Source organism: Callorhinchus milii, unplaced genomic scaffold, assembly GCF_018977255.1.
Source record: "Callorhinchus milii isolate IMCB2004 unplaced genomic scaffold, IMCB_Cmil_1.0 Scaffold9, whole genome shotgun sequence".
Lineage (NCBI taxonomy): Eukaryota > Metazoa > Chordata > Chondrichthyes > Chimaeriformes > Callorhinchidae > Callorhinchus > Callorhinchus milii.
Window position 1 is genome coordinate 22,013,656 of NW_024704750.1, and position 26,743 is coordinate 22,040,398.

Sequence of the window (26,743 nt, forward strand, 5' to 3'; positions counted from 1 at the left end):
ATGGATTGGAGATTTTGGAGATCGCCGCTGGGCATCATCTCCCTGTGTTTGGCCACTGCGGGACCTGGGTCTCGAGGGGCAAAACGCGACGTGTGCCCCAGCGAATGCGAATGCTCAGAGTGGACAGCGCTTAAAGTCACCTGCAAGGAGATCGACCGCATCCCAGCCTTGTCCAGCAGCACCGAAACCCTGTGAGTGAGTCTCCACACCTGCGGTGGTGCCCACAACTCGCTACACACGTCGTGTTTTCTTGTGTTTCTTATAAAGGTGTGAGCCCGAGGGAGGAGGTCGGGAGGGAGAAACTAATGCGTGAAAGCGACAAGGGTTTGAAACTTGGGTGTCATTTCACCCTCTCTCCAACCCTGGCAGAACTGCAAAAGTGCCCAGTAACTAGTGAGAACAGTTTGGAGTCCATTCGTTACCATCGGTGGTTTACCTGCGGGTGGGGGGCATCTCTCTGTCTCAATTAATTATTATTTTGCACAAGAGGCGTGTGTGTGTGTGTGTGTGTGTGTTACACAATCTTTTTATTATTATTTAGCAGAAAAGCTTGTCTTGCCAGCCCAGGATGGGATTTATAATAATAATATACTACGAATAATATATGGCATATATATGGTATAATATAATAATAATGACGGTATGTGTAATAATGATGGTGCAGTGTTTGTAATAATAATTATTGCATTTGATACAAAATAATAATAATATGGTCTCTCGAACTGAACGACTGTTTGTGGGATGTTGCTGTGCGCAATTGGCTGCCAAGTCGATTCAATTTACAGTAATAATAATAATCCTTGCATTTGCTATAGTGCTTTTCACGTTGGGAGGACGTCCCAAAGCGCTTCACAGAACACACTGTAAAGTGAATTGACTCTATATTTGTGGGCGAACGCGGCAGCCAATTGCGCACAGCAATGTCCCACAAACAGTCGTACATTGAATTCTGACCAATTTATTATTGTTTTTGGTTTTGGAGGGATTATTATTAGGCTCTGTGTGGAGTAAGGAAACTTGCCCGAGGTTTGGCCCTGACCCCCCGGGGATTGAACTCAGGTCTCTCGCTTGCAAAGCGAGTGCTCTAACCACTGAGCTCAGGACTCCACGAAGCGTACATTCCTATGAAGCGCTTTGAGACATCTTGAAGACATGTTGTATCAAATGCAAACAATATTATTATTATATAGTGCCTTATCACATCCTTGAGATGTCTCAAAGCGTTTCCCAGGGTATACTATAAAGTGGATAGACTGTTCATTCAGTGGGCGAACCCGGCAGCCAGTTGCACACAGCAAAGTTTAAAATATTCAAAGTTTAAGGAAGGAAGTGATTTTTTTTTTCCTCGGCTAGAGATGAAATCCTTTTCCTTTTGAAATTATATTGTTTTGCAACGTGAAATAAATCAATTGACATTTGTTGGATGGGCGCAAATTGGCTGCCACGCTCGCCTATTGCAACAGTCACCTCGCATGCTGAATCCTGTGATGCGTCCTCCTGACTTGAAATTATCAAATAGTGCTTTTTGATAGAGTGCCTTATCACGTCTCAAAGCGCTTCACAGAATATACCAGAAGGCGGATGGACTGTGTATTTTGTAGGCGAAAAGCAGTAGCCAGTTGCACAAATAGCCAATGGAGTGTGTGACCGATTTTATCTGGGAGATTATTCGCCAGCACACCGGTAGAGAGAAATTCTCTTCTATTTTCGAATAATGTTGTGAGATCTTTCACATGCACCCGAACAGGCGGACAGAACCGATCAAAATGAAAGGATTATTTAAAATGTTTGAAGTGAAAATGAGGGTTGGGAGGGTATTTACTTTTGTTTACCGTTCCCCCAGCGTGTGGAAAATTACCTCTTGGCCAAGTTTCCACCCTTGAGATGTGAGCAGGACACGCTTTCTGAACCTGGCTAAAAAAAAACACGCTTTTAAGCCTTTAGACAGGGACGGATCCAACCGATACTGACTCATCCAATAATTTTCCATCCCAGCTACACTCTTCCTCTGCCTTGTGTTGGCATCCAGGCCCATTCCCACCAGGTTCAAATAACGCACGACTCAAATAGAGAGAGAGCGCGTGCTGGAATAGGCTCTCGATTTTTCTTTTTTTTCTTATTGAGAATCCGAGGCGAACGAGCCAGAGTGCCTGACACTACCAAGAACTAAACTCAGAGAGAGTTGCGGAGTTCGGTAGTGTTGTGGTTAGCGTGCTCACCTCGCAAGCAAGAGGACCCCGTTGGACTCCCGGCAGGGCGAAACCTGAGGCAACTTTCCTTACTCCACACGCCTCTGTTTACCTAGCAGTAAGTAGGAACCTTAGTTGTTAGTTAATTTGCGGATCACTTTTTGGAGGTAATAATCCCTCAAGACAAATCCAGGACTGTTTGTTGGACGCTGCTGTGCGCAATTGTTGGCTGCGTTTCACCCACAAAATACACAGTGACTCCACTTTATAATATTTTCTCTGAAGCACTTTGAGACGTCTCAACAATGTGATGAGGCTCCATATCAAATGCAAGGGTTGTTTTTATTATCATTTAAGCAAATGAGTGATTGTATCTGGGAGGAGTGTTGGCCAGGAATCCTTTCTCCTTTTGAGTAATGCCACAGGATTTTTAACGTCCACCTGAACAGGCACAGACATTCGGGACCTCTGTTTAACGTCACAGCCGAAAGACAGCACCTCCGGCAATGCAACATTCCCTCCCAGCACTGTACTGGATTGTCAGCCTGATGTTGGGTGGTGGGCTCGAACCCACAACCTTCTGACTCAGCGGCGAGAGTGCTAACCCGACTGAGCCAGGCTGACACCTATCTTAAAATCAATGGGGAGTTTCACGTAGTGAGGGCCAGCAATTTATTTCATGATGTATTTCTGTAGAAATTCTGTACAAATTCCAAGCGGACAAGTTGAGATGCTACGTGCTGTTTTCGGGCTTGATCAGTTATTTATTTCACGTAAAATGGAGCCTCTGAGGAGAGAGGTGAAAGGTAACGAGTGCTTTTTAATAAGTGAGGCACTGAGTGAGTGAATGGCCTGACCGTAGTTGATCTGAGGGACTGAATTGTGATTAAACACTAGTAGGATTAGTTCGACCTGCCCCAGAGTTCAGCCCAGGGTAAAAGAGACTGTAAAACTCCACAAACAGAATAAACCTTGTGTGTAAAATGCGGGCTGCAAAGGAAATTCAATTTAAAGTCTATTTAAAAGTTTTCCGACTCTTTTTAGGCTGTCGTGTTGCCTATTAACACCCAAAAGGCAGGATCTAGGTGAACTGAGGTGAATCGTGTTAAGGGGAGGTGAATAGTGCTAAACATAGTAGAATAGTGTTAAAGGTGAGAGGAAAGGTGATAAGAGGAAGTGAATAGCTTTAAAGGGGAGGTCAATAGTATTTAATGGGCGGTCAATAATGTTAATGGGGATGAGACTAGAATTTAAGAGGAGTTCTCTAATGTTAAAGAGGAGTTGAATTGGGTTAACTTTGAGCGCAACAGTATTTCCATAAACAGACCAACCAATTTTATCTGGAGAATTGCTCGTCAGGACTTCCCTTTTGTCTTAGAATTTAATTAATATCGCACACAATTGTGGAAAATTCTTCAATTCTGCTCCACCTTAAATTTTAAAACAAAGTGATTAAGGGCTGAGACCACGAGAAATCTCTGCATTGAGCCCCCCTCAAATCACATTGACATCGCTGTGCTGTGTGCAAAATTGGCCGACTCGTTCACCTACAAAATACACTTTATGGTAAATCCTATGAAGCGCTTCGAGGCATCCTCCGGAAGTGAAAGGAACTTTATCAAATGCAAGGATTATTATTATTATTACAATTTTCTTTGGTGTCAGCTGAGTAGTCTGAATTAGTCTGAGTAACCCATCACCACGGTATTAAGACTAAATTGAGAAATCCATGCATCCCACCTACACATGGAAATCCCAGAAATAGATTGTTGGAATGGAATAATAATAACAATAATCCTTGCATTTGATATAGCGCTTTTCACGTCTTCTCGGTATCTCAAAGCGCTTCACAGAATAGACTGTAAAGTGAATTGACCGTATATTTGTGGGCGAACGCAGCAGCCAATTGCGCACAACAGTGTCCCACAAACAGTCGTGGATTGAAAATGACCAATTTATTATTGTTTGGTTTTGGAGGGATTATTATTAGGCTCTGTGTGGAGTAAGGAAACTTGCCCAAGGTTTCGCCCTGACCTGCCGGGAATTGAACCCAGGTGTCTCGCTCGCAAAGTGAGTGCTCTAACCACTGAGCTACAGGACTCCAGAATGCGCTCTGTGTGTGTGTGTGTGGACGGATGACGACAACAAGAACTTGCACTTACATATTGCCCTCCACACAGAGTAGCGTCTCAGAGCCAGTTTCTACTTTATGCCGTAATTCCGATGCATGCCACGAGATGGCGGAGAAGAGGTAGTTTTGTTGTAATAAATGCTTGTTTTGCCCCCATTATAAGTGCCCCTCCTGTTGGGGATAATTACTTGAGAGGCAATGATGGTTGACAGAGTGGACTTCTATCTGATAAGAACCAGGAGTGGGTGCGTACTGTTTTTTTTGTGGGCAAAACGCAGCAGACATTCAGCACACAGCAATCCCTCACTTTCCCCAACCACCTCCCGCCTCGCAAGCGAGAGGACCCGGGTTCGATTCCTGGGCAGGGGGCGAAACCTCAGGCAAGTTACCTCACTCCACACCCCTCTGTTTACCTAACAGTAAGTAGGAACCCGGTTGTTAGTTGATTGGTGGATCACTTTCCTGGGCTAATAATCTCTTCAAATAAATAAATAATAATAATAATTTGGTCACTCAATCCATGACACATCCTGTGCACAATTGGCTACCGCATTTCGCCCACAAAATACAGTCAGTCCACTTTACAATATATTCTGTGAAGTGCTTTGAGACGTCTCAACGACGTGATGAGGCGCTATATCAAATGCAAGAACTATTATTAGTAGTATTGTTGGTTACGGCAACAAGCTAAAAAACTCCAAGAATGGGGGGCGCGGAGAAACAATGGCAAGTGAATAAGTAAATAGATAAGCAGAGCTCAGACTGTCAGAGACTCCACTAACAGACTGGCTGTGTTTCTGCCAAAGTGTTTTTATTAATTCCCCCTGTGACTTGTTATAGGAAGTGTATTACATAACTAACAGCAAACCACTTCTACTGCGCTCCACCAGCTCCGCTTGAACTGTTCTGACAGAGGTTAACCTCTGACTGTGTGGGTAATTGTAAAGCATGTGCCTCTGGGGCTTGGGATGGGGAGGAGATGTTGTGATGGAACAGCTCTTTGCCCGGGGCTTAAAGGTGTTGCTTGGCAACTGGAGTTAACATAGAACACTGCTCTGTTATTGTCCCCCCCGTCCCCCCCCATAACTTTTTATATTAAATAAGAGCTTGTATTTTAAGGCACCTGTAACGCTGAAACGTAGCAAAGCGATTCACAGCTATTAATCTTACATAGTGACTAGACACAGGCCTTGGTTGACTCTGAGGTCAAGTCCCAACATGGGGGCTCGAACCAACAACCTTCTGACCCAACAACAACAATTTGCATTTATACCGCACCCTCCATCCAGGGTAAGCGTATCGGAGTACTTAACAGTGGTGGAGCGTAACGCCAAGCCAGGGGGAGGTGACATAGGAACATGAGAAGACCATTCAGCCCATCGAGCCTGTTCCGCCATTCTATTAGATCATGGCTGAGTATTACCTCAACTCCAAATACTCCCCTTTGCCTCATATCCCTTGATACCTTTACCTAACAAAAATAATCTATGGTGAGAGCGTAGGCACGGTTGAAGAGGAAAGTCTTAAGACGTGATCCAAAAATGGGTAAGGGAGGGGGCGAGCTGGAGGGGTTGAGGGAGAGAGTTCCAGAGTTTCGGGGCGTAGTGGCTAGAGACAAGAGAGCGACCTAGTGAACCAGACTGACTGAACTCTTTATTCCTTGTGAGATTGACTGACTTCCTTCTGTTTGACAGCCGATTCATGGAAACTCACTTGAAGACGATTCCGACTGGGGCTTTTGCAAACCTTCCAAACATCTCCCGGATGTAAGTCTCTGTCATTTGTGCCCCGGTGTGCGCTGTAATGTGTTGGGGAAGTGGGAGGAGCAGGCAATAGCTCCAAACGAAACCGGACAACTTTCTCAGTTCCCTCACAATTCAAAGGGATTCAGAGTGATTGAGTGACAGATGAAGGTGTTGTTGGAATCTTTTGGGAAATTGGATGGGTGGGACGATGGATCAATGGGTGACTCCTGCTTGAAGCTAGAGTTGGTTTCGATTTACAAACACACACTCCCCACTCGGTCAGTGGGTAAATGGAGTGGGGTCCTGTAGCGTAGTGGTTAGGGCACTCACCTTGCAAGTGAGAGGACCCGGGTTCGATTCCCAGGTGGGGCAAAAAGGTAGGCAAATTTCCTTACTCCACACGCCTCTGCTCACCTAGCAGTGGTTCTTAGTCGATTGGCAGATCGCTTTCCAGTCATAATCATCCCTTAAAAAAATAATAATGTGGTCATTCAATCCATGCCTGTTTGTGGAACACTACTGTGCGCAATTGTCTGCCGTATTACGCCCACAAAATACACAGTCACTCCAATTTACAGTATATTCTGTGAAGCACTTTCAGACTTCTCGACGATGTGAGAATGTGCTATATCAAATGCAAAGATTATTAGTATTATCATTATTATTAAACATCTCATGTGGGTGCCCAAGCTTCACGGACCGAGTGTTGAGTAACTGCACCCTTTCCCCCTTTTTCCTCCAGATATATTTCCATCGATGCCACCCTGCAGAGAGTGGATGCCCTCGCCTTCTTCAGCTTAAATAAAGTCACCCACATGTGAGTGTCCATGTCAGCTCCAACACTGACTTTACAGGCTATAGTGTGGGGGTGGGGATGGCGGAGGAGTAACGTTGCTGGGTGGGGGGGGGGTGGGGTGCGCGTGCAAGCCATTGGCTCAGGAAGGAACTGGACAAGTTTCTCAGTTCGCAATTCAAAGGGATTCAGGGTGATTGGGTGACAGTGAAGTTCATAAAGCGTTAAAGTCTGTTACTAGCTTTTAATGGCCTTTCAAACCAACGTTTCAGATCATTAAGGTTGTAGGAATCTTTGGGGGAAATTGGATGGGTAGGAGTATGGAAACTTTACAGAGGCGGATCAGGATCCAAACCCTTGAGAAAGTTAAACCCAGATCAGTGCTTTCGGATGCAATGAAACAAAAGAACAAAGGCACATGTGGGTTCAGAGTCGCGAAGGGAAATTTCAGGACACACACCAAGGAAGTGTTTCTACTAAAGAGAAGAATTATAAACTGGGATAGAGATACCAGGAAGGTTGGTTAAGGCTAGGACTCATATAAAAACAGCCAGCTGGATGCTGTTATGGGAGAACAGACGAGAAGGGAGTGGAGTCCTGTAGCTCAGTGGTTAGAGCACTCGCTTTGCAAGCGAGAGACCTGAGTTCAATTCCAGAGGGCGAAACCTTGGGCAAGTTTCCTTACTCCACACAGAGCCTAATAATAATCCCTCCAAAACAAAACAATAATAATTGGTCATTTTCAATCTATGACTGTTTGTGGGACATTGCTGTGCGGAATTGGCTGCTGCGTTCGCCCACAAATATACAGTCAATTCACTTTACAGTGTGTTCTGTGAAGCGCTTTGGGACGTCCTCTCGACGTGAAAAGCGCTATATCAAATGCAAGGATTATTATTATTAAGGGCAGGGATTCTGGAAGGATGAACTCAAAGGACCTTCTTCATCTGAAACAAGATTCTGTGACAATCAGGAAGTATTCCTTTACACAGTGTAGTTACCAGCTGGAGCCAGGAGTCACTGGGAAGGGTGGCCAAGGACAATGGTTTGGGAAACGTTTTGGATGCTCAGAGGGGATGCTGGAAGGAACATAGAAACAGGAGTCAGCCATTCAGCCCCTCAAGCTTGTTCCACCATTCTATAAGATCAAAGCTGATCTGTACCTCAACTCCAATTATCCATATTTGCCCCATATAATTATATAATAATAATAATAATCCTTGCATTTGATATAGCGCTTTTCACATCGGGAGGTCGTCCCAAAGCGCTTCACAGAACACACTGTAAAGTGAATTGACTGTATATTTGTGGGTGAACGCGGCAGCCAATTGCGCACAGCAATGTCCCACAAACAGTCGTGGATTGAAAATGACCAATTTATTATTGTTTTTGGTTTTGGAGGGATTATTATTAGGCTCTGTGTGGAGTAAGGAAACTTGCCCAAGGTTTCGCCCTCTGCCTGGAATTGAACTCAGGTCTCTCACTTGCAAAGCGAGTGCTCTAACCACTGAGCTACAGTACATCTATCCACTTCAGGCTTGAAAATTGAATGGATCCAACATCCACAGCCTTTTGGGGAGAGAGTTCCAGATTTCCACTAACCTTTGGGTGATAAACTGCCTTCTGATTTCACTCCTAAATGGCCCAGCTCTAATTTTAAGATGATGCCCCCCCCGTTGTTCTGGATTCCCCCACCAGAGGAAATAGTTTCTCTGTAGCTACCCTATCAAAGGAAGAATGAGATCAGATTGCTCAATTGTCTCTCTTTCTCCCCGTACCCCAACATTTTAACCTCTTGTGTGATGTGATGAGTAGTGGTTTGGTGAGATCAGAGCATGGGTCTGAACATTGGAAGTGGTGGTGGGTGGGGCAAGGGAGGGAGATGTAAATTGAATTTTATGAATGTTCAGTGAATGCCTTGTGCCCGCAGAGAGATCCGCAACACGAGGAGTCTGACCTCTACCCACCCGGACGCTTTCAAGAACCTCCCAGTTTTAAAATATCTGTGAGTATTTATTGAAAAGAGCTTTTTTTTTAATATTTCCTCAATATTTCCAGGCACAGAAGCCGTGACTCAGTTTGGTGCTCTCTCTCTCTCTCTCTCTCTGTGTGTCTATCACCTTCTCAAACCAAACCTGGTTATTTATGTATTAGCAACAATAACTTGCATTTATATAGCAGGGTAGCATCCCAGAGCGGATAATTATTAATATTAATTAATAAGATTATTAATAATAATCCTCACATTTCATCCTGCTCTCAAAAGCGCTTCTCAGAATTTTACTGTGAAATTTAGTAACTGTGTTCTTGTAGTCCTTTCTCACCAACGTTTGGGATCATTAATAAAGAGTTTGTGAAGACTGACAGAAGTATTAAAGCCTGTTATTAGCTCGCTACAGGACAATCCCATTTGAACATGCCCCCGGTGTATAATGCGGGTGTGTACAGGAAAGTCGGGACACAAACAATCCTGACCACATTTAACCTGCAAATGCAGGAAGTAATGTCAGCGGCCACCTGGTGCCCCGGGAAGCACTACCCACCTGGTGGCCATTTTGTTCCCCCTTAGACAATTTATAATTATTTTGTGCGTTTGAAGTCAGAAAGAAATCACAAAAGCACTTAGTTTGCAGGGGTCTGAGTTTACGAACCTAAATCACCACGTTGTAGTCAGAATCGCGGGGTAATTCACTTAAAAGTATCTCAAGAGCCTCAAAAGCCATTTAATATTTCCATTTTACAGGGGGCTATTCAATACTGGATTGCTATCGTTTCCGGACTTGACAAAGATCTGTTCAACCGATGTGAATTTCTTACTGTAAGTCCATCTCTCTCTTTCTCTTCATACGGCGTCTTATCAAGTCGTTGCGATGTCTCAAAGTGCTTCACAGGATACACTGTGCAGTGGATTGCCTGTGCATTTTGTGGGAAAAACGCAGCGGCCAATTGGGCACAGCAGCATCCCACAAAAAGTCATGAATTGAGTGACCAAATTATTATTATTTATTGATAATATTATTTATTCATGTTTTTAAATTCGGTACCTGACGGGAGGTTGTGCCATGGAGGTTGAGAAGAGTTTGTTTCCCCCGGAGTTTTAGATGGTTAAATTCCAGCAGTTATCCCCCTCCAACACATGCACATTCTGGGGCCATTATTTGTGCTATGTGTTTCTCATCAGGGTAAAGAGCTCTTGTCCACCTTGCCTAGTTTGAACATACCACTAATCCAGTTTTGTTTGACCTCTCTCTGTTTTGTTTTTCAGGGAATTTGCCGACAATCCCTATATTTCAGCCATACCAGCAAACGCCTTCCAGGGCTTATCAAACGAATCACTAACTCTGTGAGTAACAGCATCAGTTGGGTTGAAAGGGAGGCATTGTGTTGTGGGAGGTGCTGTTCTGTGAATGAGATGTCAAACACACACTTTAACTAGTGTAACTAGACACCTATAGCTATAATTGTGAAATCTCCCACACTCTGCTCTATAACTGGTATAGCTGGTGTAACTAGTGTAACTAGACTACTATAGCTATAAGTTATAGTTGCACTAACCTTGGACTTGCACTCGCACTTTGGATCCCATGGACAATTTTAAAAGAGATGGGGTTTTTCTCTCTCCCGGTGTCCTGGTCAACAATCCCCCAAGTAAAATGTTCACTCACTCCACGGCTGTTTGTGGGAGACTGCTGTGGGTATTGTGCTGCCATGTTTTATCTTCAAAATACAGTCACCTCACTATAGGGGGCAATTATTACCCCCGTAAAGCTATCCACCAATCGACTAACAACTGGGCTCCTATTTACTGCTAGGTAAACAGGCGTGTGGAGGAGTCTAAGGTTTTGCCCTGTCCAGGAATCAAACCCGAGTCCTTTCACTTACGAGGCAAGTGCACTAACCACTATGCTACGAAACTCCACATTAAAGATTGTGAGGGAGGAGTGAGGCAGAGAGGGTTTTGTGATGAAGTTTCTGAGAGATCGAAGAGAATACCACATCTTTGGATCCCTTTGAGGTAACGGTTTGTGATAACTTTCCCTTCTCTTCTCTGCTTACAGCAAGCTCTACAATAACGGATTTACTAAGGTCCAGGCTTATGCCTTCAATGGAACTAAATTGGACGCTGTGTAAGTATTTTACTTGCAATTGAAAGAGAAGGGAAAGAGTTAAATGATTTTGCTTAGCGCTCCAGCAAAATCACGATTCTCTTTTTGGCACATCAGTCAGTAACATAACGAGAAGGCGAGCATTTCAAATTGTTTCCGATAAAACTGTTGAGCGAGAAGGTTGGGGAAAGAGAGAGAGAAAGAGAGACTCAATGACAGTGAGAGAGAGGTAGAGAGAGAGACTTTGGCAGAGTTTGAGAGACATATTGTAAATTGCCCTTAAGCTTCTGATGACCCAAAGTACTTTCCAACCTGCCCCAACCAATGTTATAACCAGCAATGCTTTTCCAAAAGCATTCTTCAGATAGAGTAATTTAAGAAAAACTTAAATTCTGTCTTACCTGATCCGGCCTTTCGGATGAGACATTAAACCGAGGTCCCGTCTGCCTGTTCGGGTGGACGTCAAATATCCTGCGGTGCTATTCGAAAAGAGAAGGGAGTTTCTCTCTCCCCGTGTCCTGGCCAACAATCCCATAAATAAAATCGGTCACTCACTCCAATGGCTGTTTGCAGGATATTGCTGAGTGCAAACTGGCAGTTGGGTTTTGCCCACAAAATAAACAGTCACTCTACAGTAAATCCTGTGAAGCGCTTTGTGATGTCTCAATGACGTGATAAGGTGCTATATCAAATGCAAGGATTATTATATTAATACACAGTCTCCAAGCATCTTTGCAACACTACTTACACCCACACACCAGAGTCTATCCTCCCATTGAATGAACTGCTTTCCAAGTGGGAAATTGCCAACAAGTTATTTTCTGCAATCAGCGACAACACATTCCCTATCCCAGACACTCAGTATCTCCCTGGAATTAGGAGTGGGAAAATTAGCCACTGTCCACAGAGGTTGCTGCTTTCATCTACAAAACACACGGTCACTACACTTTACAGAAAATCCTGTGAGGTACTTCAAGACATCCTCTCGACGTGAAAGGAGGTGTATCAAATGCACACTATTTACATAGCCCCCTTTCACGTATGGTAGGATAGGATCTCAAAGTGTGTGTGTGAAAAAATTTGGTTCTTAAAAAGAAACCAAATTAATTTATGAATTTTCCACAATTCTGTGCAGTGCTTAAGTTTGAGAAAAAAAGGGGATCTTACAGGATGGGAATGGGTGGAATTTGGGATCTTAAGAAGTGTGTCTTTTTTGTTTCTTCCCTCAGGTACCTGCACAAGAATAAACACATGTCCACCTTCCACCAAGACGTATTTTCGGGTGTTCAGGGCGGACCCACTCTCCTGTAAGTGGCCAACACACCCATCGCTCCTCAAGAGGCTGTTAAGCCGTCCAGTGGAGCACATGTGAGGCTGTGCGGTGTGAATGATGTATTCAGGCCAGAGAGACTATGAATATGTAACATTTGAGAAATGTGAAAGGGTGTCAGCCTGGCTCACTGTGTCAGCACTCTCACCTCCAAGTCAGAAGGTTGAGGGTTGAAGACCTATACAGGCAGAGCACAGCAGCTAATCAGCCCACAGGAAAGATCCCACAAACAGGCACGAGATGAATGGCCAAATTATTTGAGGGATTGTTGGGCCAGAAAACTTGGAGAAACTCCCTTCTCTTTTTTCTTTAGCAGTGGCACGGGATGCATCTGAGGAGGCTTATTGGAAGAGCATATATTCACCCTAACATAGTGATTGGGACTGAGGGTTAAGCTTAATTGAAATGGTTTTAAGACTTAAAGGAGGATGTTATAGTTCCTAGGTTTGATATTCACCAAAACTAAGCTTTGAGCCATGTGTGGTCTAACCAGCTGCCCTATAATAATATATTATATTTATGTATATATATATATATTAAAAAATCCTTGCATTTGATAACGCGCTTTATCATGTCGCTGAAAGGTCTCAAAGTGCTTCACAGAATATATTGTAAAGTGAATTGACTGTAGGCGAAATGCAGTAACTAATTGCACACAGCTGTGTCCTACAAACAGTAGTGGATTGAGTGACTAATTATTTTGATTTAATTAGTTATTTATTTGAAGGGATTATTACTCCTGGTAAAGTGGATTGACTGTATAATTTTGTGGGCAAAACGCAGCAGCTGTGTCACACAAGCAGTTGTGAATTGAGTTTTTTTTGAGGAATTATTACCTCGAAAAGTGATCCGCCAATCTACTAACAACCGGGTTCGTAATGCTAGGTAAACAGATGTGCGTGGAGGAAAGAAACTTGCCTAAGGTTTCACCCTGCCCTGGAATCGAACCTGGGTCTCCTCGTGTGAAGCGAGCTCGCTAACCACTAGGATACAGGACTCTACATAATACCTAAAAGGGTTTAACAATGACAGGGTCAAGCAAGAGGCAGAAGAGCAGCGGGATGGTAGAGGAGCAAGGGGAGGTGACTGTAGACACGGGTGAAGGAATAGATTTTAAGGTGGGCTTTAAAGACGGATAAAAGAGGAGGCAAGGTGGAAGTGTAGAGAGAGGAGGGGAGTTCCAGAGCTCGGACACTTAGTAAGTAAAGGGGAAGATTGTCACAAGGAACCGCAGAACCAATTCCCATCAGACCCAATAAGAGTAGTCATCAGTAGGTAAGCTCAAACCCAGCTCGCAATCTCTGTTGGTAGGTGAACGATCCAACGCACGGATCACATACATGCAATTTGTAACATTGACTGAGTCCTGATAGTCCTGTCTAGACAATAATTTCCAGTGAAGTGCTTTTAAGATATTGACATTTCAAGTACAAGGAATATTATTATTTATAATCATACTAATATGGACAGCGAATCTGGGCTTTTACTCTCTGCCAATTTAATGAAGGAAATTCATATCCAACCTATTGCTTCACATTAATTGGCCTTGGGCCAGAGACAGCAGAGAACAAAGACGTGCTGAACCGCTCAGGAAAATTACATCTGACAATGCGGATTACATCAAGTGACCGAGTTAGTGATTTCAGGCTCCAAACCAACACATGGTCACTCAATTTCCTGTTTCAAGCCTCTCTCTAGTTTCCATTCTATATGTAGAGAAAGAGGCTTCTAATGTTNAAAAAAAGAGGCGTTAATGCGTTAATTAAGAAATGTTCACTAACTACCTCCTCTCCAGATAGGCGGAGTCAATTAACCGGTCGCTATATAAAATAAATTAGGCTTTTTTTTAAAAACTTAATTTTCATTTTAAATGTAATTTGACTGCGGGGAGGTAAACACAACTAGAACAACAACAAGATTACATTTGTATAGCGCCTTCCAGGTCGAGAGGACGTCCCAAGAGTACAGCATTTCAGACCCGAGCTGGGGTTGGTGGGGAGGGGGAAGGGAGGAGAGGTAAAGGGTGGCGGCCGATGGCATGGTCGAAGAGGAGGGTCTTGAGGTGGGACTTGAAGGAGGCTAAGGAGGGGATGAGGCGGAGTGACTGGGGAATGGAGCTCCAGAGGTTGGAGGCAGAGTGGCTGAAGGCTCTCCCACAAATGGTGGGGCAGGTGCGTCGGGGGACATGGAGCAGGCCAGAGCCGGCTGAACGGAGTGAACGGGCGAGTAGGGTCGGGAGAGGCCATGGAGGGCTTTGTATGTGAGGACCAGGATCTTGAACTGGATCCTCTGAAGGATAGGCAGCCAGTGGAGACGGGCGAGAATGGGAGAGATGGGGTCATGGAGTTTGGTGCGGGAGAGGACACGGGCTGCAGAGTTCTGGATTATCTGCAGTCTGTGGAGGGAGGAGTTGGGAAGGCCGACAAGGCATGAACAAGAGTTTCAGTGGCCTGAGGAGTGAGGCAGTGGCGGAGTCGGGCGACGTTACAGAGGTGAGGGAAGGCAGAGCGGGTCATGGCTTGGACGTGGGGAAGACGACAGTTGAGGGTCGAATAAGCCCCCTAGGTTCCTGACTGGCTTGGTAAGTTGAAGTGTGCAACCATGGAGGTTGATGCTGCCAGATCCTGAGGTGCAGAGGCGCTGGCGTGAGCCAGTCAGGAGGGCCTCAGTCTTGTTCACATTCAACTGTAGGAAGCTTTCCCTCATCCAGGACTTCATGTCCGACAGTCAGTCTGTCAGGACAGCAGTGGTCCTGGAGTTGAGGGTGGAGGCAGAAAGATAGAGTTGGGTGTCATCCGCATACATGTGGAAGTTGACGTCTCCTAGGCGTGATAAGGCAATATCAACTAGACTTCCAAAAGGCAATTTATGCCCCACAAGGACTCCTTAACAAACTAATATCACTGGATATCTAGGGTAAAGTTAGAGCTCTCGCCTCACAAGCCAGAGGACCCGGGTTCAAATCCTGGCAGGGCGAAACCTTAGGCAAGTTTCCTTACTCCACACGCCTCTGTTTACCTAGCAGTAGGAACCTGGTTGTTAGTAGATTGGCAGATCACTTTTTGGGGGTAATAGTCCCTTCAAAAAACCTCAATTCACAACTGTTTGTGGGACACTGCTGCTGCATTTTGCCCACAAAATATACAGTCAATCCACTTCACAATATATTCTGTGAAGTGCTTTGAGACGTCTCCTAGGCGTGATAAGGCAATAATGCAAGGATTATTATATATTATTAATATTATAAATTTTCCCCGCGAAGTGGAAGAATGTTTCAGAAGTCCTATCAATTCTGTGTAAAATAATTGGGTGGGATTTTTCTTTGGATATTTTACATCACTTTTCCTGGTATTGGATGTTTGCGTAGGCAAGAGATGGAAAGTCTAGTAGATTGTCTTATTTTCAGTCGAAACCTCATCCAAGTGCAACACTCAACAGGAAACACTTTTCAGGAATTTGAATGTAATAAGAATAACATCATCGGGTCAGTAATTTCAAGTCTAAGCGTTTTATAGTTTGTAAAGGATTAAAGAATTCAGTCTTGATTTGGTCGTCAGTTTCAAGACAAATGTTCCGTATGTTCAGAGGAACATAGGAACAGGAGTAACCAGTTCGGCCTCTCGAGCCTGTTCTGCCATTCTATTAGATCATGGCTGATTTACACTTACCCACCTTTGACTTATATCCTGACCTAACAAAAATCTAAGAAAAATTGATCCAGCATTCAAGCCTTTTGGGGAAGAGAAATTTCCACTACTCTTTGTGTGGAAAAAGTGCTTCTTAATTTCACTCCTTAAGTTGACGTCCCCTTGATCTGGATTCCCTCACCAGAGGAAATAGTTTCTCTACGACTTGAGCTCTTTTAAACATACTCATTGAATTTGGAGTCCTGTAGAGTGGTGGTAAGAGCACTCGCCTCACAAGGCAGAGGATGAGGGTTCGATTCCCAGGCAGGACAAAACCTTAGGCCAGCAGTAAATAGGTTAGTCAATTGACGGATCGCTTTCCGGGATATTTATCCCTAAAAAAAGTGATCACTCAATCCACGATTGTTTGTGGCACACTGCTCTGCGCAATTGACTGCTGCGTTTCGCCCACAAAATATACACTTTACTGTATATTCTGTGAAGCTCTTTGAGACGTCGAGAAATTATGATAATCAGCTATATCAAATATAAGGATTATTATTATAATTCCACCTCTAACAGTTACTGGACTTGTTCCTCTTGTTCTCTCATCGCCCCCCCAGCGACGTGAGCCAGACCAGTGTCCACTCTCTGCCAATCAGAGGCTTGGAAACCCTGAAGGAATTGATAGCAAAGAACACGTGGACCTTAAAGAAGCTGCCTCCTCTGAAGACTTTCCTTCACCTGGTGAGAGCTCACCTCACCTACCCCAGCCACTGCTGTGCCTTCAAAAACTGGAAGAAAAACAAGGGGTGAGTGAGTGTGGAACAGCAAGCCAGGTTCAACATAAAACTGTAAGGTCCCAGAACAAATAAGGTCTCGTTTGGATCTTTTGTTAAGAGCTGAGGAAAAACAGCGTCCGAATCGAATGCGTCGCAGCTAACTGCAGGTCAAGTGTAGTGACTGTGTGCTCGCGTTCACAATGGACACCGTCACTACACTTTACAGTATAAAAGAAAGTACATTTGGCGCTTTTCTCGATAAGTTGGTACTTTATCAGTTTATAGAATCATAGAATCCTACAGCACAGAAAGAGGCCATTCGGCCCATCGTGTCTGTGCCAGCTTTTTGAAAGAGATATCGACTAGTCCCACTTCCCCGCTCTTACCCCATAGCCTCACAATTTTTTTCTTTTCAAGTACCTACCGGAAGCGCTCAGAGAAAATTGCTACCCCGCGTGAAGGGCGCTGAATAAAAGAATTCAATTATCCGAAACCCCTTTGAAAGTTGTTATTGAATCTGTTTCCACCAGCCTTTCAGGTCGTGTGTACCAGACCGTAACAACTCTTCCTGGTTAAAAAAAAGTCTCCCCATCTCCCCTCTGGTTCGTTTGCCAATTATAACAATAATAATCGTTGCATTTGGCATAGCGCCTCTCACATCAAAATGATGGCCCAAAGCGCTTTACAGGATTTACTGTGAAGTGACTGTGTCGTTGAGGTTATTTTGTAGGTTAAAATCACCTAAAGACTTTGTGCTAAGTGTTTCCTCTTCCCTTCCCCCCACCACACACATCCCTTTGCCCACATTGGTGTGAATCTCCGCAGGATTTTGGAGTCACTGATGTGTAACCAGACGTCTGGGCCAGGCCTCAGACACAGGAGGTCGATTCACATGTACAACGGACCTCTCTACCAAGATTACAACATGGGGCACGGCACGGAACGGGCAGACCCGGCCTTCGACCGCGACTCCAAGTCCAGAGATTTCCAGGGCAACTCCCACTACTACGTGTTCTTCGAGGAACAAGGCAATGGGGACGTGGGCTTCGGGCTGGAGCTGAAGAATCCGCAGGAAGACCTGGTGCAGGCCTTTGACAGCCAGTATGACTACATGGTGTGCGGTGGGAGCGAGGAGATCGTGTGCCGGCCGGAGCCCGACGAGTTCAACCCGTGCGAGGACATCATGGGCTACCCTGCACTGCGGGTCATGGTTTGGATCGTCAACCTGCTGGCCATTTTGGGCAACGTTTTCGTCCTGGTTATCCTGCTGACCAGCCACTACAAGCTGACGGTCCCTCGCTTCCTGATGTGCCACCTGGCCTTTGCGGACCTGTGCATGGGGTTGTATCTGCTGCTCATTGCCTCCGTGGACCTCCGCACACGCACCGAGTATTACAACCATGCCATCGACTGGCAGACGGGGCCGGGCTGTGGGGCAGCTGGCTTCTTCACGGTCTTCGCCAGCGAGCTCTCGGTCTACACGTTGACCATCATCACCCTGGAACGCTGGTACACCATCACCTTCGCCATCCGGCTGGACCGCAAGATGCGTCTGCGCCACGCGGCAGCCATCATGGCTGGCGGCTGGGCCATGTGCTTCCTGCTGGCTGTCCTGCCCCTCGCCGGGATCAGCAGCTACATCAAGGTCAGTATCTGCCTGCCCATGGATGTGGGGACGCCTCTAGCTCAGACCTACATCGTGCTCGTCCTTCTGGTCAACATCACGGCTTTCGTCATCATCTGCGTCTGTTATGTGAAGATCTACGTGACGGTCAGGAGCCCCCATTACAAGCCGGGCAGCAAGGACACCAAGATCGCCAAGAGGATGGCGGTGCTCATCTTCACCGACTTCACCTGCTTGGCGCCCATTTCCTTCTACGCCTTGTCCGCCATCTTGAACAAACCACTGATTACCGTCAGCAACTCCAAGATCCTCCTGGTCCTCTTCTACCCGCTCAACTCCTGCGCCAACCCCTTCCTCTACGTGATCTTCACCAAAGCCTTCCGCAGGGATGTCTTCATTCTGCTGAGCAAGGCGGGCTTCTGCCAGCAGCGGGCGCAGATATACCGCGGCCAGACCGTCTCGGGCAAGAACAGCAGCGCCGGCTCCGGCCCGGGTAACCGAGGGGGCAGGGGGGGAACCAGCAACACGAGCCCGGCCAAGGACCACCATCCCCTTCACGGTAAATGGCGCAAACCAGCCATGTCAGCCGAGGACTTCAAAGTGAGTGTGATGTAGACTTGTTATCTGTGGTCAACTAAAGTGGAGTTTTAGTGGAGAGTTGGGTAGTGACCAAAGCACACGAGGGGTTAAACCCACGCTGTGAACGCCTGTCATACCCCAACGCTGGGGGGGGGGGGGACAGGACAGGACAGGATGATCCGGTCAAGTGGGCAAGATGTTTTGTCACTTTCCTGTTGTGGTTGACTCGACTCCTGGGATTCAGTTACTTTTAACGGTGGAATTATCTTTGCTGTTTGTATTTCGAAGTTATAGAACCGTGAAATATAGATAACTGCCCATATAACGATTTGCTTAATTTATACATTCCCCCGTCCTCAACGTTCGCACATTGACTGCTGAGCAGACCTTGTGTTTCCTGTTAGCTGTCGGTGCTATGAGTGCGGTTTCCTATATAAAGATATAGGAAACCACCTGATGAGCAAAACTTCTCTCAGTCTCGCTTTTTTTAGCCTTAAAATGTAAGGAATGGCACGGACATTTGGAAATTTCTTGAATCATAAACTTATGGAACAGGCTCCTCTGGGGAGACAGTGGAAGCAGAACGTGTTGTTTGTTTCAAGAACAAATTAGATAGATTTCTGTCGGGATATCGTATATAGTTTGGGACACGAAATGTCAAGCGACTGCCAGGCTGATGGATGGACCTTGGTCTGCTTTAACCTCGCAAATTCTTATGTGCCTGTGAATCCAGTCTCGCTTTGGTAGCTTGTTAGTTTCTTCGGGGAGGGGAGTGGGGGGTGGCGGGGGAGGAGGGAGAGTGAAATCACTTGCCCACTTCTCTAAGACTTCAAGAATTTTCAAAGGTTCTGCGTCAGAATTTTAAGACAAAATGCTCCAAAGGTTAAGGCCACGAGGAACTTTGGGCGTCAAGCTTCCTGATTTGCAAACCGGCGTCTCTTTGGCGGAGGAAGGTTAATTTTGCGCTCATCGAGATTTGGAATGTCAGCGCAGGGCAAGGCAACGGCCATACTCTCTCACCAGTTGCTCCCAGGTGCTTTAGCCAATAACATGGGTTAGGCACAGAACAACAGCCCAGTGACCGTCAGGGTGAGGTACAAGAAATCGTGATGTTATCTGTAAGCCACAACCTCCAGGGCAGGTTCAGGAGATTCTACTTCAGAGAGAGAGAAAAGAAATCATATGTAAGCCCATAGACTGCCAGACCTCCTCCCGACATGGAAGGCCAACGTTGTGTCATATATAAAGATTATTATTATTATCATCATCATCGCCGTGTGGTTAGCTACTCCGCCACCAACCTCTCTTTGTGTTCAATCATCTTGTCACTTTACCATCCAGCTTGTCACTTCTGTTTCCGTTCACCCCCAGAAACCTTTCTTTCTAAAGCACAAGGCTCCTGGGAAGAGATTTTGTTATTACGACTCATGAGAATACTATCCAGTCTTCGCTTCAGTTTCTATGGTTTTTTGAGGGCACAAGTTTACTGATCAACAAAATCTTCGCTCTTCATCATCATTATCATCATCAATCGCCTGATTTTGCTTCTGTATCTTCAGTTTCCCTCCTACCTCTAGAACTCCAGTTCCGAATCCCTCCCCCACCGCCATCTTCAAGGCCAATCTGAAGACTATATTTAGAGAGCTTGGCCATGCCATCCCACTCTCCACCCCCAGCTCAGATGCAAACCCTTAACTGTCCAACACCTTGGGATGTCCTGCAGGCGTGAAAGGCGCTGTATAAATGTTATTTGTTGTTGTTTCTGAAACCCGAAGCCGAGAAGGGGAGGGTATCTGTGTTCCTCTGCACTGAGAATGTGAGCTGCCGGCCTTGAAGCCACGATGAGCTTCAAGTGATTACCTTGACTTGACTTGAATCACTGCCTGTACAATAGACTCCAATCCTTTCCCACCTCCTGCTGTTGGCTTCACAGGGCTGGAATTCCCAGTGTCGACCGCAGTAGCTGTTCCCAGTCCTGCGGCTCTAGCCCCCGCGTTTAATGAGGTGTGAGAAATTCCAGCCACAACTTCCCCACTTCTGAACTCATTTCCTAATATAATCTTGAGCGAGTTCCAATGAGGTCTTGTTGCTTTATGAACATATCAGCATTTCAGAAGTGTGGCTGTGTGAGGGAGATTTTCTGGAAACGTAGTAAAACTCCTTTGGGGCGGGAGGGGGAGGCAGGGCAGGGGAGGTCAGCCGAGTGGCTAACAAATGCAGAGACCATCACCATGTATCCACCAGGTCCTGCCAACGACCCAGGCTGTGCTATATGGTCATCAGCGGTGCCCTGGAATACTGTGGACCCGACTGGCTCAGGAACCAGACTGCTGGGATCTCCACAGATTCTGGCTCGATTCCAACATTCTGTTGCCAAACATCTCACCAGTTCAGCTCCAAGGAGACCGACCCCACATACCTCCCACCCCAAGCAAGATAAACAATAACAACGTACATTTGTATAGTGCCTTTCATGTTGGGAGGACATCCCAAACTCGTTCAATGACCTGAGCAGCTACCATCTTAGGAACGGTATTGGAGATGTGGCTTCACTGGAACTGAATACTACAATCAGTTCTGGTGAGTTCATAGTTGGAATACTGCAGAGCCAGTGGCGGAGCTGGGCAATGTGGCAGAGGTGTGTCCAGTTGTGGTCAGTCCACAATTTCAGCAAGTTGCCCCACGTCTAAGACTGCAGAGCAATTTTTTTAAATTTAAAATATATTGATCTAACGATAGAGAGAAAAATCACTCAATGGAACACAATGGGAACCAACACCTACACACCCGGTCCGGCAATGTGAGGACGTTCATCTTCATTCATGTACAAAACGTTTGGCCCTCAAAAATACAGTCAAATCACTATACAGTATATTAATTCTGTGAAGCGCTTTGAGATGTTGCATCACCTGATAAGGCACAATATCAAATGCAAGGGTTACTTTTTATTATAAAACATAAAGTCCAGGCTGACGCTCCACATTGTCAGTTCAGCAGAGACCTGTCGGGGTTCAAATCTGCCCACGTTTCAGTCTTTGTGTAGTTCCTCACTAGACACTGTCTTTATCAACTAAGCCGGGGGGGAGGGGAGGGGACATAGGAGGGAGACCAGATGACGTAACTGTTAGAAAGGGTTACCATACGTCACTAGTTATATTTCGTCTCGGCCTGCCTTAGTTTAGCGCTCTCACCTCTAAGGCTGTGGGTTCAAGCCCCACATTGGAACTTTGTATTTATGAGTCTAGGCGTAGACTCCAATGTGGTGCTGGGGGTGCGCTGCATTGTCAGAGGTGCCCTCTTTTGGATGCAATGATAAACCGAGGTCCCGTCTGCCTGTTCAGATGGATGTTATAGCTCCCATGGCACTATTCAAAAAAAGAAAGGAGTTTCTCTCTCCCCCAGTATCCCGGCCAAATCAAATTGGTCACTCATTTCATGGCTGTGTGTGGGACGTTGCTGCGTTTAAATTGGCTGCCATGTTTCGCCCAGAAAATACATAGTCACTGCACAGTATATCCTGTGAAGCTTTGAGATGCTTTGATGACATGAAAGACGAGGATTATTTATGTTATTTATTATTTAGTGGCACTCCAGTGCAGCGTTTAGCCAACTACACTGAGCAGGCAGCGAGGTGGGCTCTGGAGCACAGACACACACACACAGCTGACAAAACAGGACTTTTGGGCCAAAACAAACATTTTCAAATTCCAATACTGAGCTGCGCAGCTGAATAGCTGCCCTTACACCGACTGACTGACTTAACTAACCCTTTGTGGACTGCAGCAAATTAATAATCCTTAAGTTTGTTAGAGTGCATTATCGCGCCGTAAACACCTCACAGACCATCACATTCTTTTCTATAAAAGTGTAGGTTAACAACAACTTACATTTATAGAGCGTCCCCTCATGCAGGGTATCCTTCCAGAGCACTTAAACCACACAGGGTGGTTCAACTGGTGGCCCACGGGCCACTTTCATCCACAGAGCGCACCCCCTCCCCCACCCCCTACCAACCTCCCATTTCATCTGGGCCCACCCGCTCACTCCATAAGCCATAAATGTTGTTACGTTTTTTGGAAGGGAAACACAAAAATATTGCTTATGCGGCCTGCGGAAGTTTCTCAAGTCGGGAATCTGGCCCTCAGCAGCCAAAAGGTTGGACCAAAAAGCAGCTTCTTTTCTGACTCTTGAGACAAGAGTGTTAACAGCCAGACTGATAGAAATGTTTTGTACCGAAATCCAGTAGACTAGACAATCTGTACTCCTGGCTAGGATTGTTACTCTATACCAGTACAAGGGAAGTGGTTCCGAGCCGTGCAGATCAGTAAGATCCCGGGCACAACTCAAAATCGATAAGAGTAGTTTCTCCCAGTGCATCGGTCAACAACCTCCCGGATAAAATTGGTGATTCACTTCCTAATGTTTGTGGGACACTACTGTGCGCAAATTGGCAGCTGTGTTCTTCTATGTATTAGTCTTGCAGCATAACCTGTGAAGCACTTTAAGATGATCTCCTGAAGTGAAATGTGCTATATCAAATGCAAGGATTGTTATTTATTGTGATGTTTTAGGGTTACGGCCTGGCCTAGGGCTGGTGTGTATGTATAAAGCAAGTGACTGGTCAAATTGGAGTTCGGCTGAGACAATATGTGTTTTCAGTGGAGTTTCTGATTAAACATGTTGTGCCATTTCGGTGTGTTTGTTCTGCCTCGTTATTTACACGGTATCGTCAATTGCAGAATATTTTTACTTTTTTTTAGTGGATTAAATGTAAGTAACATTACTGTAATAAATGAACAAAGGAACAAATGTAATTTGTCCAAAAAATATACAGTCAATTCACTTTACGATATATGCTGTGAAGATGTGATAAGGCGCTATATCAAATACAAGGATTATTATTATTATTTTAAATGAGGCCAATGGGTCATCAAGTTGAGTGTTCAGCTGACAATTGGAGAACGTGTGGATTAGAAAGACATTGAAAGTTTACAGCACAGGAGGACACTTGGCCATTGTACCAATGCATAGATTTACATTAAGTGATACAGTGCCCATTTGGCCCAACTAGTCTCTGGCAGTGCTTATACCCCACACTGCCCCAACTCTTCCTGATCCCTCTCCTATATCCCATTACTCCCTTTTCCCTCATGTCTGCAACACATTTTCTCTTAAATATATTGATGCTATTTGCTCCAACCACAGCTTACAGCAGCGAGTTCCATTCTCACCACCCCGTGAATGAAGAAGTTCCTCCTAGACTCCCTGTTAGAGCTGTTACTGACTGGCTTATATTTACACCCTCTAGGAATGGACTCACCAACAAGTGAAAACAGCCCATCAGTGGCCAACCTTATCGAATCCTTAAATCTTAAACGAAAAAGGTTTCACCTTTCACGTCAGGAGGACCATCTGAAGGCACTGGACAGATGGGAATTTGGACCCGAGCTGGGGGGTGTGGAGTGCGGAGGGGAGGGTGGCTGAGTGTGAGGGTGGCCGATTGCGAAGAAGAGCATCTTGAGATATACTTTGGAGGAGGCAAGAGAGGGACTGTGGGATGGTGCTCCAAAGGGTGGGAGCAGAGCGGCTGAAGGCCCAACCATCGATGGTAGGGAGGGCCGGGCGGGGGACGTGGAGCAGACCACACACAGCCTGCTGATTGGAAGGAGGGGACAGATTGATATATGGTTAGTCTTAAACATTTAACATCGTGCGGAATCTAAACTAAACTGCAGCTTTGTAACTGAAAGGACTGTAATATATATATATATATTATATATATATCAATATATATATATCAAACATGGGGAATAATTCTTAGAGTAATTTCACTCCGAATCCATTAGAATAAAAAGTTGCATAGCAGTAAAACCATTTTAAAGCTTTCCTCACCCGTCAGGTGAGGAAAGGAGACATTTTATTCTCTTAATGACCATTACCATCTCTTGTCCAGGTGGACATTAAGATCCTGTGGTGCTATTCATATCGAGAAAGGAGTTTCTCCCAGTGTCCTGGCCAATAGTCTATGTATTAATTAGCCATCCACCTTATGGCTGTTTGTGGGTCTTTGCTGTGCGCGAATGTCTGCCGTGTTCACCAACAAAAAAGAGTCACATGTAGCAATAATTACTGTGAAATGCTTTGGGAAGTCTCCATCTTAAGGGTGTTTTTCTTTCCATTGAGCTCAGATCCCTTCACCATTGTGTGACAACTAAGTATTCAAGGTACAGATTGTTGCGTGAGAGATAAGAGGTTTTATGAGACCATTATACTCATGGCATGAGCTTGGTTGCCAAGCGAAATATATTGGTAAGAGGATTGTAATGGGGGGGTTGTGGGATGGGGAGAGGAACGGGCAGTTGTCGACATCACCCATGATCCTTAGTTGGGTTGTGCGCAGTAACATTTTATTGATTGAATATTTCTTGATTGAATCCATAACTATCAGTATAACACACTTACCTTGACTCGTGCGTATGTCCAGGGGTCCGCTTCTTGATGGCCCCACAGACCTCTTCAGACCCACGGGCCACAGGTTGGCCATGACTGCCTTAGGACACAGAAGCACTAGAAAGGCCATTCAGCCCATTGTGCCTGTGCTGACTCTCGCAGAAGCTATCCATTCAGTCCCACCCCCATGTCGTTTCCTATTTTCCATTTTGATTTTCCTTTTCCAAATATTTATCGCCATTGGATACTGTCATGCATCATGGATGGCACTGTGGCCTATTTTGGATACGGGGATCTTTGACACAAAGGAGAGTCCAGTTGGCAGGTATTTGCCCAGCTGCAGGTGTAGAATATATTCAGGTTAGCAAATGTTCCACAAACACTTTGTCCACATGAGCTCTGGTGAAGAGGTCTGATTATTGACCCAGGGCAAATTTCATTGGGGTTTGCCAGTCTTCAGGCTTTCGGCAACAAATCAATGCCCATCTTTGTTTTTTGGCCAACCAGGTGTCTGACAAATACGGAAACCCGTCAACAAACTTAAGGGTATCCAAACCAATTATGTATGCCGCCTACTCACAGAGATTTCTCTGTCTTTGGAATCAAAAGCTCACTTTCTCCCTGGGACGCATCCTGCTTACAGAGCCAAGAGTGCGCGTGTGGTGAGGGGAAGGAACAACAACTGCTACAGTTTAACCAGGAACCACAGTTTGCCATTGAGAGCGCTGTCTGGGAATCTTCCTGTGCTTGTCCGGCCAGGAGCACCGTACCCATTAGGGTTTTGTCTTGCAGGGTTAACGGGAATCTGAGTAGGAAGAGTCCTTGTTATTACAATAAAGGCTTAAGCAAAAGTAAATGTTTATTCAGCAGTTAATCTGGAGAACAGAACAAAAGTCCTTAGATCATTGGTCGATTCCAGGCATTTAGTAAGTGAAGTAACTAACAGTTTACGATTGAAAAGGAACCGTCTACGATAATGACTGGGATCCCAAAACGACAGACAAGACACTGGACCTCTTAAGAACCAGTTCAATAGGAAGACCGCTTGTGGAGCATTGTACACAAATTGGCTGCCACGTTCATTCACCTATGAATACAATCGCCACACTTCACAGGAAACTCTTCGGATGGGGGAACAGAAGGGCCTAACGTTGTGACTCGCCTGCAGGAGATACTTACTGAGAAACCCATGACACCCTCAACCTAGTTGTTTTCATGGATTAAACGGTGCAAATAATTTCAACATCCAAAAATAAAGCTTATTACATTGTGACATGTCATGCAAGGAATATTAATTTGCTTTTGTTTTTCATTGCAAATGAGATCCATCCTTCTTATACCGATTGAAATATACACTAAAGCAGGAAAATAGCAAACCCTTACTCAAG

At 45.3% G+C, this 26,743-nt stretch overlaps 1 protein-coding gene across 1 annotated transcript; it reads left to right on the plus strand.

Annotated features, from left to right (window-relative positions):
- tshr (thyroid stimulating hormone receptor) lies at positions 1 to 26,562 on the plus strand. The gene is made up of 11 exons (XM_042338146.1): positions 1 to 191; positions 6,015 to 6,086; positions 6,808 to 6,882; positions 8,789 to 8,863; positions 9,602 to 9,676; positions 10,124 to 10,201; positions 10,917 to 10,985; positions 12,194 to 12,271; positions 16,544 to 16,732; positions 17,528 to 18,801; positions 26,471 to 26,562. The coding sequence occupies exons 1-11, from the start codon at positions 1 to 3 to the stop codon at positions 26,560 to 26,562; spliced, it is 2,268 nt and encodes a 755-aa protein (XP_042194080.1).
- Positions 26,563 to 26,743: the final 181 nt, after the last annotated feature.